At 34.4% G+C, this 16,393-nt stretch overlaps 1 protein-coding gene across 2 annotated transcripts in view; it reads left to right on the top strand.

Moving 5' to 3' along the window:
* The window catches only part of COPS2 (COP9 signalosome subunit 2), a 30,605-nt gene extending 21,304 nt beyond the window's left edge, over positions 1 to 9,301 (top strand). For both annotated transcript variants that reach the window (XM_026518446.4, XM_026518445.4), the window contains exons 7-13: positions 182 to 356; positions 1,115 to 1,293; positions 1,417 to 1,469; positions 4,238 to 4,335; positions 5,684 to 5,766; positions 6,296 to 6,354; positions 7,206 to 9,301. In XM_026518446.4, the coding sequence (XP_026374231.1) occupies positions 182 to 356; positions 1,115 to 1,293; positions 1,417 to 1,469; positions 4,238 to 4,335; positions 5,684 to 5,766; positions 6,296 to 6,354; positions 7,206 to 7,350 (792 nt within the window). In that variant the 3' untranslated portion in view covers positions 7,351 to 9,301. The remainder of the gene's footprint in view (positions 1 to 181; positions 357 to 1,114; positions 1,294 to 1,416; positions 1,470 to 4,237; positions 4,336 to 5,683; positions 5,767 to 6,295; positions 6,355 to 7,205) is intronic.
* Positions 9,302 to 16,393: the final 7,092 nt, after the last annotated feature.

Below are 16,393 nucleotides of genomic sequence, written 5' to 3'. Positions count from 1 at the left end.
ATCTTTAAAAAAAAAAAATAAAGGTAGTATTCTTAGATTCCTGGATCTTAATTAAAATTTGTAGTGTGTTTTCACACAGAATTAGTATTATAAATGTAAGGATCTCAGGCTAACTCAAATAAAAATTACTAGGTCGACTGTGAATTCTTTTTTAACTAAAGTTCATTATTTGTTTTCTTAGACTGATGATGGAGAAGATGACCTGAAAAAAGGTACACAGTTATTAGAAATATACGCTTTGGAAATTCAAATGTACACGGCACAGAAGAATAACAAAAAACTTAAAGCACTCTATGAACAGTCACTTCACATCAAGTCTGCCATCCCTCATCCACTGATCATGGGAGTCATCAGAGGCAAGTTTTATTTGGAGAAGGGTGGGCAGTGTCACAGGAAGATACCAGGGTGTCATTGTATATGGCTGAATGACTCTGAAGGTTGTTTCTGTTTTAGTGAAAATAAATGGCAAAGTAGTAAAATCAGTGAAATGATGTAGTCTTAGAAAGAAGTTAGAATTAGAAATTGAATTTTTTGTCTTATAAAATTTTACATCAATGACCTACTTGAATAGAAAATTTACCATCAGAAGTTCTATTCTCAAGATTGGCGGTGGGGGGAGAGGGGGGAAAAAAGAAGTTCTATTCTTGAATTGTAACGATATACACAAAATTATTTTCTGCCTCAACTGAGAATAAAGATTTGCAAATGCTTGTTTGATGTTTATAATGAAGAACTTGCTTTTTAGAATTAAAGTGAGTACTGGGGCACCTGTGTGGCTTAGTTGGTTAAGCATCTCACTCTTGATTTTTGGCTCAGGTCATGATCTCAGGGTTGTAAGATCAAGTCCTGCATCCAGCTCCATGCTGAGCGTGGAGCCGACTTGAGATCCCCTCTCTCCCCCTCTCCCTCACCCCTCCCGCCACTGTCTCTTCTCCCCCCCCCCCATTGCCCCCCAAAAAAGGAATTAAAGCGAGTACCTTGGGGCTAGTGCTATTCAAGCTATAGAATTAAAAAAATGGAAAGCCACTATCATAGTTTTCATTTGATTTTTATAAAGTGCTCAATCTTAGTACAGAACTGCAAATACCCTTTTACTCTTTTTTATTCTTTATAGAATGTGGTGGTAAAATGCACTTGAGAGAAGGTGAATTTGAAAAGGCACACACTGATTTTTTTGAAGCCTTCAAGAATTATGATGAATCGGGAAGTCCAAGACGAACCACTTGCTTAAAATATTTGGTGTTAGCAAATATGCTAATGAAATCGGGAATAAATCCATTTGACTCGCAGGAGGTATGTGTGTTCTCATTGTTCATTTCTGTTGGCTATCTTTTCTGGAAATAAATGTTACTCTTTCTTTGTACATATAGCATAGTTAATTTTTCTTTTTTTTTTTTTTCTCCTTAATGTCCTTAGGCCAAACCATACAAAAATGATCCAGAAATTTTAGCAATGACGAATTTAGTAAGGTAAGATTTTATATTCCGGTTAAGGTAAAGTTCCTTAAAGCAGTGAATTTTTAGAGGGGAAAGAGGGAGAGAAATTTTGAGAATTCAGTTAAAACTCCAAATTTACTCTTGTATTTTGGTTTAAAATATTCCAGAGTTTGTGAAATTTTTATCTTTTGAAGTCATTTATTCTGTTTCCGTTAGTCACAAGATTTTGTATAGTATTGATTTATAGTATAGTATTGGCTGGTTTTTTTTCTTATTCTCTACATGTTTGTGTGTGTGCTGTTTTTCAGTAGAAAACTGATTGTAGGTATTTTAAAACAATTTCACAATGTTTGCTGTTTCTACTGCCTTAATCCAAAATGAAATTATGAATTGGTCCACCACATAAGTCAAAAATGTTCAACAAGACAATGTCTTTATTCACATGTTTGCTCAGTTGACAAGATTTTAAAAATCATTTATAAAAGTTTACCTCAGATAATATTCTGAGGTGAGGAGGAGAGGGGTCATACTGGTAAGAAACCGAAGGATTTCTTGATTATTTCCACGGTATGATGCTTAGCAACTGAAAAACCTGCTACGATCAATTAATATTAAGTAAAGTATAGAAGATAAAGGGAAAAGCCTGGAAAAGAAGGCCTACTTTTGCAAAAGAAGTCAGTGAGCAAGAAAAATTTACCTCTGGGCTGGGAATAAATGGAGCCTCGGTTTCTTCACGTCTTTTGTTTTAGATTGTGCAGCTGAGTTTACCAAGGCTGGAAGAATATTAGGGACATAGAGTAGGATGGGGTTTTTTGCATATGTGTGTAGATAATGGAAGTGATAAGGCATTCTTTTAACAGTCTTATAAGATTTAAAAGTACTGTTAGATGATAAATTATGAGTCACCCATATATAAATTTTATATACTTGGAGAAAATAGCTTATTACATGGTATTGTTTGAGTTCCTATGTAAAATGTCGTCATTTACTTTGTTTTCATCTGGCTATAGGTTTTCCACATTACTAGGTTTGTTTGTTTAAGGAAACTTTAATTTCAGCTGTAAAATATAAGAATGATTTTATCTTAAGGGAACTAGAAATAGTTAGGAGATAACTCTAAATTACAATTTTAAAAAATCAATTTCTTTGGAGCGCCTGGGTGGCTCAGTTGGTTAAACGTCCAGTTCTTTTTTTCAGCTCAGGTCTTGATCTCAAGGTCGAGTTCATGGAGCCTACTTTTAAAAAAGTATCACTTTCTTTTATTGTTTATTTCTTTATTCTAATACATATTTGTTGAATTAAGTTGATTTTAGTTATGAAAGGAGATTTCTCCATCTATATTTCAAATGGTTTATTCCTCAGCATTTGGCCGCATTAACTACAAGATGATTTGGTTAGAGATTCACTTCATAATACTTTAGAAAAACGTTTATAAAGTTAAGTTGTTAAGCAACAGTTTAAACTTTTAAAACTCTTAAAGAAAAATTGAGGGAGTGTTTTGCCCTAAACATTAATATTTCATCTGAATTAAAATAAATACATTAAAATGGAATAAAGAGCTGATTTATCAGACCTTTAAAAGGTAATGACTGCATTTATATTTTACTATATCATACAGTTTACTCCAGTGAAACCTTTATATTGGAACTCAACTTAATGGTAAATTTTGACCCAAGCAAGTGGTTTGTGGTGTCCCACATTTTGTATAAGATTTTTTTTTTAAGTCAGTTAAATAGTGGAAGAATGTCTCTTGGTTAAAATATACACATGTGCAAGTGTGTCACTACTTGAATATATCCTCCTGTAGTATATTTTGCAATAATGTATTTGGGGTAGGTGAGAAAGTAATGCTTCCTAATTTTATCTTCCTAGTCAGTTGCCAGCAGACTAGAGGAAAATAATTCCTGTTGAAGCACTTGAATCACCTGCCCCTAACATGAAGTTACATTGCGACCCAACAGATGGAAGCACAGCAGAGGGCGTGCCGAATGGCTGATGATATGTCTTACATATAAAGCAGACAGTGGTGCCATATCCAGAAGGTTGGCTTCTTCCTTCTCAGCACCTTTAGCAATCCCCATAGTGCCCTACAGAGTTATTTAAGAGTAGATACTAGACGCCTCAGAGAATTATGAACATAAATCAGCCTTTGGCCTTCTGCAGCAGGGTCCATCACTCTCACCTTTGTGTGTGTGTCCCATTTGGCACTAATTACCTGCCATTGATATTTCTGCTATATAACTCAGTGGAATTTTAAGGCTAGAGAAAATTTAGAATCAAATGTTCGCTTTGCAGAGTTTTAGCAGTTGCTGGTAGCTTTCTAGAAGATAAAAATTAGGAAGCTGCATTTCTGAATAATCTTCAGAGAGAATGTAGTATCTTATTTCAGAGACAAGGCCAAATTCCTCCATACAATGTTATGCATGAAACCTCATTTCTTAGGGATTAAATGATAAATGCACAATGTAACTTGAAAGTATCAAGCATTAAACAGTTTTTAAATTTGTCAGTTTTTAACAGTGTTTTAAGATTTTGAGAAGAATTTAATGAACTATATATAAATATAGTATATGACCCCAAAAGAAGATTTATTTAATCTTTATAAAACTGAAAGCATTAAAAAAGAAATTAATTTTATTTGGAGAAGGATGTGTGTGTTGTGTTTAACTCTGATTTCTATGGCAGAAACTGTAATGTAATTTAGATTTTTGCATATAAAAATTGAGAAATAGGCTTTTTGAATTATTTGGGTTAATACATGACTTCTTCATGTTTGACAAGATTTATACTTTTTCTTTTAGTGCCTATCAGAATAATGACATCACTGAATTTGAAAAGATTCTGAAAACAAATCACAGCAACATCATGGATGATCCTTTCATTAGGGAACACATTGAAGGTATATTCTTTCTGCTAACTGAAGTCAGTTACTTTCTTTGCCACTGTCAAGCAGTGCTCCTTAATGGAGCCGCATGGAATTTAACCAGTTTTCTTCTGTGTGTTGCCAAGTATAGAAATGTTTCTAAATGCTGTCATAGAATAGGATATTATTTAAAATTATGAAGCTGTTTTAAAGAAATCATTGACCAGTTTCCTGCTATTTATTAAGATCATCAAATTCTTATATCATGTCCATTTCACTTAAGGTAGCTGTCTGTCCCTTTTACCTTTTTATTCTAATTTAGATATTGTTGCGTGTTTATTACTGATACTTAGGTTCAAGGTTAATTTTTAGGATTTTGGATAAGTAACAAAAACTTCAAAAATAGTCTGCTATAGATGATGCGGCGATGCATTACTTTGAAGGGTGGCTAATGTTGTACCAGTAAGTGTATGAGATTTTTAAAAAGTTCTGCTGGATTAACAAAGACAAAAATCATTCCTTGTTCTGGGGCCTCTTTTGTACCTCCAGTGTTCCCACCTGTTATGGAGCTATTTGAGGGTTTTATAAATGACCATTTGGAACACCTCATTCAAATACTTAAATTCCAGATGCACCAGGAAAATCCGAAGAATACTTTGGAAGTAATGTTCTTTTTTCCCCACCTTCCTTTCTCTTTCATTCAGCAGACATTTTAAAAGTTCTTGTATGAAGCTAGAATGATACTACACTTGTGGCTATAGAAAAATTTAGAAGCCCTGTGCATGAACTCCAGTCTAGTTTTTTGTTGTTTTTTTAAGGCTCTTGTCTGTGAAGAAATTGGAGAAAATTGCAAGATCATTGTCTAAAATATAATACTCTAGATTTTTCAGAGAGCATAAAATAAGGGACTTAACTGGCAGGAATCAGAGTTTCATGAAAAATGTTAACTGTAGAGGAGATGATGAGCAGTGTGTAGTATTATTGAGAGGACAAAAGGGTATTTTAGGTAGCATCACAACATAAGCAAAATCAGGGAGGTGGGAGCACAAAAAAATTATGAAAAAGGCAGCCTCTGATCTTACTGTGTGTCTGTTGGACCCAAATATTTTTAGATCCAAATACCTTATGTCTGGGGCACCTGGCTGGCTCAGTCAGTAGAGCATGTTACTCTTGATCTTGGGGTGATGAGTTTGAGCCCCATATTGGGCATAGAGCTTAGTTAAAAACAAACCAAAAAAACCAAATACATGATTATGTCCTTGCCAGGCAGAAAGATTTTGGGAAAATAATTGATATAGTTAATTAATGTGATTTAGAAGTACATAATGTTTCATGCAGATATACAAACTGTTAAATTTATTTTTGTTTTTGCCTTTCATTTCAGAGCTTTTGCGAAACATCAGAACACAAGTGCTCATAAAATTAATTAAGCCTTACACAAGAATACATATTCCTTTTATTTCTAAGGTACTTATATTCGTGGATCTTAATATTTATAATTTGTAGTTATAAATGCAGTGTATTTAAAAGTGATTTTTTTGTAACATTTTATAATACATTTTCAAATTACAGCATAACTTAGGTCTTCCCTTTTAATGTAAATTATTCTGTGTTTTCTTGGCATAAATTGAGTTTAACAGTAAAGAGAAATAAGGAATCATTACATTTCTTTTTAAAGATTCTTTCAGCCTCAGAACGTTATAGAAGACAAAGTAGTGGCTAAAATATATAACTAAAATATATATAAAATATATAAAGTGTTAACCCAACCATGATAAACTTTTGGTAAGAATATACTTTAAAAATTACAAAGTTAAATTTGGTTAGACCTGTGTTCTCAAAAATATGTAAGTGATAATATTAGAAATTTGTCTTAAATTTTCTTTTCACTAAAGTTCGTTTAAATGGTGAGAATGAATTTAAAATCAGAATAATTATTTTCATAAAGTCTTTAAAGAAGTCAATTACTAGAATTATAATGAGTCTTTTGTCTTAGGAGTTAAACATAGATGTAGCTGATGTGGAGAGCTTGCTGGTGCAGTGCATATTGGATAAGTAAGTACTTGGCTGTTTCTTATCACAAAATGTTTAGGACCATAACGTTTGAATAAGGGGAGCAAAGGTAGCAGTGTAGTTCTTAATTTTTCACAAAAAGCACTTTGGCTATGATTTTCTATTAAAAGAGATATATGTGTATGCCTGGTAGCTTTTTGTGGATAAGTGAGCATATTAAGCCCTTGATCTCTGAAAAAGTTGTAAATGGTTTTCAGAAAGATTTCTCATTCTATGTGTGACCCATATCCAGCTAGTGAATTAATTAATGACTAGGATTTTTTTTGTTTTTGAAGTATAAGGTATGGTATGTAATAGCTTTGAAAATTACATTTTTCTTGAAAGCAGTATGGTATTTAAAGCTTCAGAGGCATGGGGCGCCTGGGTGGCACAGCGGTTAAGCGCCTGCCTTCGGCTCAGGGCGTGATCCCGGCGTTGTGGGATCGAGCCCCACATCAGGCTCCTCCGCTATGAGCCTGCTTCTTCCTCTCCCACTCCCCCTGCTTGTGTTCCTTCTCTTGCTGGCTGTCTCTATCTCTGTCGAATAAATAAATAAAATCTTTAAAAAAATAAAAATAAAGCTTCACAGGCTTACATTTGCTCTTGATTAACCAGGTAAGTGTCTGCCTGCTGGGTTCTTTTAGTGAAATTGATAAAATGTAGCTGAAATCCAGTTTCTGTGTAGAGTTTTAATAAGGCAGTGAATGAAGTAAGTAATTCTGAAATTGGTCACTTAGTGGAGGCCGCAGTTTCTTCTTTTGCATTTATTGATATTGTAAATATTTTATGAAACATAGTCCAATAGATACACTCAGTGGAAACGGTTTGTAGACATGTCTTTTATTTATTTCCAGCACTATTCATGGCCGAATTGATCAAGTCAACCAACTCCTTGAATTGGATCATCAGAAGAGGGGTGGTGCCCGATATACTGCACTAGATAAATGGACCAACCAACTAAATTCTCTCAACCAGGCTGTAGTCAGTAAACTGGCTTAACAGAGAACAAGCTTTCACAGACGTACTTAATGCAACAGTGCAGAGATGTAATCCTTAAAAGAACTGGGAATGGCAAAACTACTGTCGGTTGATGTGTCCTGAAAATTATTGGAGTTATGGCAGAAGTGCTTTTTTTGATCAACTGGTTTGTGTTTTGCTGCTGCATTTATCCCAAGAAAAACAGCTTTAATCTCCAGAAGAAAACCAAAATGCCATGGGATTTATGCTGTATTGACATCTTGCCCTAAACATACAACATCATAGTAATTTGTCACGGGCAACATGACCAGAGAGAAGATTTTTGTCATGATTTTAAATACACTGACATGTTACTGTTGGTTAAATTTAAACATGTTTTACCTGCAGAAATTCTCTCACAAATAACCTGCAATAACTTGAAATGCATACCCTTTTGAACACTTCCTTTTCTCATGTATAAATTAAAATGTTTGCTGCATTTTGCAAAATGTCAATTCTCCAAAAATGTGTCCGTATATTTCTGTACCTGCAGTGTAGTAAAGGTTTAGATGAAACCCCATAATTATAGTGGCATACTGTCACTTAGGTTTCAAGCAGCAAAATAAACAGTGCAGCTCAGAAATTGTAGTTTGGTTCTTGATGTGTTTTTATTACATTTGGGGTTTTTGTTTTGTTTTTTAGTACCTTAGAAATTTCAAATTATTTTATCTTCAGTTAATGATTTTAAAAAGCCTGGGAGCAGATAAGTTGGTTATTTGCTTTCAAGTTTTTTAAAGTAGTCTTCATTGATAAAGTAAGGAGAACTAGTTTCCAAAAAAACACTTGCATAGTACTTACTTTGACAGTGATGCTTTAAAGGAATAAAATTCTTTTTTTTTTCCTAAGAATGATATTCCTTTTTAAAAAGAAATTCTAACTCTCAGAATGTTCACTTTAAACAAATATGCCAGAACATAGACAGCTAAATGAATGTTACCCTGTATAGTGATCATGCTGGAAGATTATTTCCTAATTCCAGCAATCTACCATTGCTCAAAACCTCTTGGGTTTTGCTCTTTTAGAATTGTATTCAGAGCTAATTTAAGTCATACACACTTTTAACTTTATGATACGCATTGTTTAAGAAAACAAAAAGTATTATCAAGCTTGATTTTTTTTTTTAATGGTTACCATCACTTGGCACCAAATGACTTTGGACAGTTTCCAAAAACTAATCTATCTTTGAGGTAATAGTAGAAAGTATGCAGCTGGCTTTGAAGGCGATCCCAAAAGAGTTTGAAAGTTTTGAGCAGTGGTAGCGTAGTTAGGATAATGAACTGTGGCCTTCCAAGGTGACCACCTTAAAGGAGACACAGCTCATTTGAATGTATTGAGTTTTGGATGTATTTGTTTCATTAAAAAAAAAAAATCACATTATTTTATAGTGTCAAAAGGAAGAACTAAGATTAAGATAATTTCTTTGGTTTTTCTATTGCTTGTTATTATGTAAAAAGGAGTGGCAGTTCAGAAGGAAGACTGTTGTAACTGAAGAATGACAACCAAGAATTTTTGATCATTAAATCAGATTTTATAAACAGTGGAAGGAGCATGGACTTAAAACAAGGCATGCTTATTCGGTTTTGTCAAAATTTTACGAAAATATGTGATATATATTTATACTAAAACTATATAATCCTTAGATTTAGGAAAGCAATCAGTTAATGTCTTTAGCAGATTAAAGCAGTGTTAAATACAGGTGCAACTTGGAAATTGTAGAAAACTGAAAGAAAACGGAAGACAAAATGTCTGGTAGGGAATAAAAAAGTTTAAGATATTATAAAATTATGTGTATTTTCTTCTCTTTTACATAAATCATTTGTGAAAAATGTGCTAAATTTTTTTTACAGGAGTGATAATAATTAGGACTTATTTTTCAATATAATTTGGAGACCCTTTGTTACCCAAATAAAAATGACAAGTTTCTGTGCCTGTATTCAAATATGTATGCATGTGATAACTGTGGGAAAAGGCCCTACTTAACTCTGAGTTGATGGAATTAGAATTTAAAGGATTTGAACTATGTGATTTAACCTTTACATTCCAATCTTCAGAATGGCCAGTTCACCTGTGATATCTTTGCCCCGTGGCAATAGTGCATCTTCCAGTTTCTAGAGGGAAAGCATGCACTTATTCTTTGGGAAACTGGGCGAAGCATATAATTAATATCCAAAGTTATACCGTAATCTTTAATTTAATGTAATTGTATGTATAATATAGGCTTTGTCTAATATTCCCTAAATATAAGTTCTTTTTTTAAAGTCATTTGCCACATTTGTATTAGGACACAGGTTTTTGATACATCTCAACAGTCTGATTAACTTAAAGCTATTTTTATTTTTTCCCATTAAACATGTTCCATGTTCCTGTGCATCTTATAGAGTTGAAATCTTTTTTTGAGATTGCTTATCAAAATATAAATTTAAGGGAAGTAAAAAGTTAATTGGCAAATTCTTAGCATTTTGAATTACTGATTAAATCTTTCCTTCTGTGAAAACTATAGTAACAAGTAGTTTACATCATATTGTGACGTGTTTATCTCCTTTTTCTTTTACCCCAAACCTGGAAAGACACTCCACAGAGAACTCGGCTGCTATTTGAGGGTAATAGATAAATGTCTGCTACAAGAGCTGGATTTCCACCTACTCATTCTAGCTCTTATGTTAATTTTTTTTTTTTTAAGTAATCTTTATGCCATGTGAGGCTAGAAATCATGACCCTTGAGATCAAGATTTGCATGCTCTACCAATTGAGCCAACCAGGCGCCCCTAACATAACTTTTTTTTTTTAAGGTGAGATGAATATGTATGTACTAAGAACTGCTTTCATTACATGAGTCCCTTTAACTAAAGATTGATACTGTGTCCTTGGCGGATCTGATTTCACATTGGGGTATATAGTTTTAGTGAAGCTTGTTTTAAATGGGCAACACTGCCGGGGGTATAGTACTTTTTTATTACCTTATAATAAGATAATGGTTTGTTGCAGACTAGAAGACAGCTTTTCTTGACATTTAAAATACCTATGATGGTAAATTTTTTTTTTAATTTTCTTTTTTAATCATTAGTCTTTAATTCTTCAGTAAACACGGGTAAGTAAACTTTCCTTTTGGGGTGGTGATGGGGATGAGGGTATCTACCAGTATACAAAGCATATATGTTGGTAAGGAACGGTAGTTTAGTCCATAGGATAAAAATGTATTTACCTAGTAGATTCCCTCTTACCTTTTTTAAGGGACTCAGAGATAACGATTTTATTTAATTTTACCAAGGCTCCTTTTTAAAAATAATAACCTGTTTTTAAAATATTTTAATTATTATTATTTATATTTAAATAAACCGGAAGTTTTCATTTGATTCAGTTCTTTAAATTGAAACTTGTGCTTAAAAAACTAGTAAAGCTAGGAGTTGCATTCTTTATATGGGATTTATAAAATATCCTTTTGAACTGAGATAATTTAACAAAATACAGAGGGAATTGACTTATAGTTATTTTGTTTCAAAGTGTTAGTGAATATTATCCAAGTACTTAGATCTGACACTGGGTGTCAGGTCTCAGAACTTGAAGCTCAAGGACTTTGGTCTTCATTTGTGTGACCGAAATCAAAACTTAATTTTTTGGAGGTTTTACTTGTGTTTGCATTAGGTTCCTTCCCACACATACAACAGGAGCATTGTATATTTTGGTACAATTACAAGTAGGAATCCTAAGAACTTCCTTAATGTAGACATCAGAGATTCTTAACTTTTTGAATGCAAGTATGTCAGATTCTGTTAATTGAAGATTATTAGATTTTCCTGTATTGTCTAGCTAGCATGTGCCCTTAATAGAATGGATTAGCCAATAATTTAAAAATTGTGTTTACTTCTCTTTTAATCATTCAATGAGATTTGAAAAGGTTTCACTTTTGGAATTTCAAGGTAAATTAGAATAGTAATGTCATTTGGAGAATTTAAGTTTTATGATGTTAAGCACCACAATACAACTGTCAATGATTCTAAATTACTGATTCTGAGTATTTCTCAAAAAGCTAAAATTCAGTATCGATTTGCTTTTGAATCTTGAAAATATTTATTTAACTTAGGTAATGTCCCAAAAGAAACCAATGTGTGGTTCTCTAAATTTTTGCTTCTTTAGGGTCATGTTATTTTAAAATCTGCCGGAATAATTTAAAAAGCTGTCAAATCATATGGCATCAAAGATAGATGCCAACTGTACCTTAAAACCCTGTGATAGGCAAGGAAAGAGTAATTTCTTACATACTTATCTTTCTACTGGAGACAACTTTATTTCCTCTTGGCCAGGACTTTAAACCTTGGTCATGATTTCCACGTTAATGGCTGGCCAGTATTAGTGTGTGTGTGCGTGTGTGTGTGTGTGTGTGTGTGTGGACACTTACACATGTGAGTGTATATACAAGTGGGAATACAAAATCTCACTCCCTGATCCATCATGATGATTTTTTCCAGTTTCCATTACTTTATCACTTACTTCTGGCTCATATGCCATGAAAAGAATTGCCACTGTACCAATAATTTCTTTGTCATGACTAAGTTTCTCATGGAAGTCAGTGTCTAAAGTTACAAAATAATCTAGGGGAATTAGGTAGTTGGGTGTGGGGTTTTTTTTTTAATTTCTTAAATGGGGCATTTAAAAATCAATTGATAAAGGTTTTATTGGACATTACTCATTTTAACATAAATTTAGAAATTATAAAATAATCTGGAAATTTTAATTATCCCATAAGTTTGTCAAAAGTTCTTGGATGCTTAGTTGTAGTACATATTAATGCTGTGTTGACTAGTTTTTGTTAACATGTTTGCCAATCTCCTGTTTACTACAATACTAAATTTTTATGCATCTATATTAAATAACAGTTTGGGGATAATTAAATTTTCAATTATATGTCAACCAAGAAGTAGAGCAATGAATGATACGGAAAATGCAGAATCATTTGGCTTTGCCACATTACATAGTTGGCTGCATTGCAAGTCTTCTCAGTGTTCTTTTTTTTAAGATGTTATTTATTTATTTGAAAGAAAGCATGAGCTGCAGAGAGCGGGTGGGGGGGACGGTGGAGAGGAAGAAGCAGGCTCTCCACTGAGCAGAGAGCCCAATGCGGCTCTCCATCCCAGAACCCTGGGATCATGACCTGAGCCAAAGGCAGACGCTTAACTGACTGAGCCCCCCAGGCACCTGTGTTCTAACTAGTTCTTAACTAGTATTAAAAATGACAAATTCCTTGAGCTCATCCTAATTAGATGGTAGAAAACAGGTTACTAGAAGTGTGGCAGAGGATGTCTGCCTATAATTAGAAGTCCCACAAGTTAATACTGAGAATTGACTATTATGTGCAGGATAGGGTCACGAGATGCTTTAAGACTTAGGTGCTCAGGGGTTTTTGACTGGAAGTACACATTCTTTGTTGGTAATAAAAGTTACATATTCTACCTCTTAAATATTTACTGTGTAAATACTAGTCTCGGCGCAAGACACCGTGGCTTCAAACAGTACACTTTATATATTTGATGGAGTAATTATACTTCTCTGAAATAGCTTCTAAATGTTTTATTTCTCTGAAAATCTTGCTCATTTTGTTTGAAATTCAGGGTTTAAATATTTTGCACTTTTAAGATTACGTTCTTGTTCTTTGAAGCATTCACAGAGAAGTTGCCCTCTCCTGAACCCTGTTTAATGATCTATCCTGGAACAATTCATGTTGCAAACAAGTGTCTCAGGAATTACTCCTTCAGTATAAAATTAAACATTTCTAAGCAGGAAATTAAGCCAAGGAAGTTAAGTGGAGGAAAAGTGTACTCTCCCAAATCCTTGTTATGGTGCTTTAAAATGAACCCATTAGGGCTGCAGCATCTGAGAAAACACTTGTGAATTTATTATGTATCCAAAAAATAATGGTGTCAGGTGTAACCTTCAACCTAGTGGAATGGGCCAACCCTAATCTCAAAATATGATAAAGAAATCAGACAGCTTTTGAAAGTCAAAGGAACTTCCAGGCTAAGCTTTGTGGCCAAGGTTCCAATGTAAATTTATAAAACCAATGTTCTTGGTCCTCTAAGTTGTGGAAGTACGAGGAAAGGAGTTGGGCAGATCAACTACCATTTCGGCTACATTTCAAACAGCAGTGGTAGTTGGTATGTTGACAGAATTCGCCTAGGAAGGAATTACAAAAGCAATATATACATCGAATATCCTGAGTTGTATTTTTGTTTACTTAATAGTAAACAGAAGTTTATGGTCCCAGGGTGCCTGGGTGGCTCAGTGGTTAAGAGTGACACTTGTCTCAGCTGAGGTCTTAATCTCACCGTTGTGAGTTCAAACCCCTGCCCAGCATGAAGCCTACTTTAAAAAAAAAAAAAAAGTTTGATGGTCCCAACTCAATTTTTGGAATAATAAATGGAAGCTTATAGTTTTCTTTCTAGAAACCTATTTTTTTAAATATTCATTTATTTGAGAGAGAGAGAGCACAATCAGGGGGAGGAGCAGAGGGAGAAGCAGACTCCCTGCTGAACAGGAGCCTGATGCAGGGCTTGATGCAGGGCTCAATCCCGGGACTCCAAATCATGACCTGAGCAGAAGGCAGATGCTTAATTAGCCAACTGATGCTTAATCACCCAGGTGCCCCTCTGGAAACCTATTTTAAGTTTTGTTATATAATGATGAATCCACTGTACATTAGTGGCCTTCAACCAAAGAAGGATTACCTATCTTGGACCTGTCAAAAGTGGCTTGTCAACAAGCACAGACTACAAACTGATGTACTTTATTGGATAGGGCAGGATTGATATTTAAAACCTGGTCCTAGGGCGCCTAGGTGGCTCAGTCATTTAAGTAGCTGCCTTCAGCTCAGGGCCCTGCATCAGGCTCCCTGCTCAGTGGGAAGCCTGCTTCTCCTTCTCCCATTCCCCCTGCTTGTGTTCCCTCTCTCACTGTCTCTCTCTCTGTCAAATAAATAAATAAAATCTTTAAAATAAAAAAAAATAAAAATAAAACCTGGTCTTTCCCCCTTCTCATTATTGTTGTCTTTACCACCAAGAGGCAGTTAGGAAAGAAATCTGAAAGTGCTAGAATACTAGAAGAAACAGACTCTTTCTCTAACCCCTTCATCTTTATTTAACAGGTATTTATTGTTGCCTGCTAAGTCCTAGGGACTATGTGCTATGTCCTAACGTTGAAGACTACTATAAGGCACAAATTATCCCTGTGTTAAAAGAGCTTAGTGCTATAGGAGAGGCAGACAAACATGCTAATTTTTGATAGAGAAAAACTCTACCAAACAATAAATGAAGGTGGGAGAGGCACCTCTGAGTATGTGTAAGTTGATTTCACACATGATTGAGGAAAAGTTGCTAGGGAAAGAGTAGTCTAGTCAGAGGTTAAGTCCATCTGAGGTGGAATGGGCATATCAAATTCAGGCAAGGTGGGGTATGCTGTTCAGATGGGAGAGGTGGTCAGGAACTCGATTATGGGTAGCCTTACGTTTTTCAATAATGAGTTGAGATTTTATTCTAAAGACAATGGGAAACCAATGGAAATTTAAATTCTGATAAAGTATTTTAAAAGATGATTCTGGCTATTGTATGGAGAAATAATTATATGATATAATACTGTGCCCAGGCAGAAGTAAGAGCCCATTGCAGAAGTTTATGATGGGTAATAGAGGCTTTTCGATTAGGATTTGGAAGGAAGTGCACAGAATCCGGATAGGCCAACAAGACTTGCTTATGAATTGGAATTGAGGGTTGTAAAGGAAAGAGAACAAGGTTCCTAGGTTTATTACTGAGCAACTTGTAGACAGGTGTATCATTAAATAAAATGGGAGGGGCGCCTGGGTGGCACAGTGGTTAAGCGTCTGCCTTTGGCTCAGGGCGTTATCCCGGCGTTATGAGATCGAGCCCCACATCAGGCTCTTCCGCTATGAGCCTGCTTCTTCCTCTCCCACTCTCCCTGCTTGTGTTCCCTCTCTCGCTGGCTGTCTCTCTCTCTGTCAAATGAATAAATAAAATCTTTACATACATACATACATAAATTAAATAAATAAATAAATAAACAAACAAACAAACAAACAAAATGGGAAAACTAGGAAAGCCTGATTTTGACCAAAGAGGCAGAGTGAGCCAAAGACACCAGAGTGGAATAGAAACTTGGAAATAAATAGTTGTATCACAGAAGCTAGGTATTTTAAAACAGTGATCAACTGTGAAGGTTGCTGAGAGGTTAAAGAAGATAAGGGGTGCAAAGGCCCTAGGATTTAGCAAGATAGTCTTTGGAGAGGCTAATGCCTGATGGGTATTTTCCAGCTCTTCCGGAGGATCTGTGAGGAACTTTTTTAACAGCCAGTGTCCTTTATTTCTTATAAATTGAAGGTTTAAAGAAAGTCTATTTTTTACAACTTTTATTAAGCAGGAGAACTTAGGAAATATTGAAAAGAACAAGCAGACTTCTTACAAAATGTCTCTTCCTTATAAAATATTTAAAACCCATTTTCCCCTTTCCAACACTATATAAGCATTTAATTTAAATTTTCTCTTTGACACCTGTAACTATGAAATTGTCTCAAATCCATGGCTTTACTTAACATTTTTCTGTCCCTACAAAAGCTGTCAAACCTTTCTAGTGTTTATGAAGAATGGATTCGTAATATATGTAAACAAAGCCCTTTCAGCTGATCAACTTTCACTGTACCTTGGGATATCAGTATACCTGGACGTTAATGTCACCAAAATCATGAATTCTTGAAATGTTTGGATTTGTCTCCAAGGAACTTGTTCAAATAGAAACAACACTGTGACAATTAAGGGTTGGTATTTGAGTAATCTCAAACTGTCAGTGGAACAACAATATACTTTATCAAGAAATTATTTTATCTGAAAGTACACTTTGCCTATATATTTGAATGCTCATAAAGCAAGTAGAATAATTAAATTTACAGATTATCATATCTCAGAATAATGATAGTCATTTTCCACAATTAAAAATTAGTGAAGCGCCTGGCTGACTCAGTTGATAG

Source organism: Ursus arctos, unplaced genomic scaffold, assembly GCF_023065955.2.
Source record: "Ursus arctos isolate Adak ecotype North America unplaced genomic scaffold, UrsArc2.0 scaffold_36, whole genome shotgun sequence".
In the NCBI taxonomy this organism is placed as follows: Eukaryota; Metazoa; Chordata; class Mammalia; order Carnivora; family Ursidae; genus Ursus; species Ursus arctos.
Note: the sequence above shows the minus strand (reverse complement) of the source record. Positions and strands in the feature narration are given on the sequence as shown.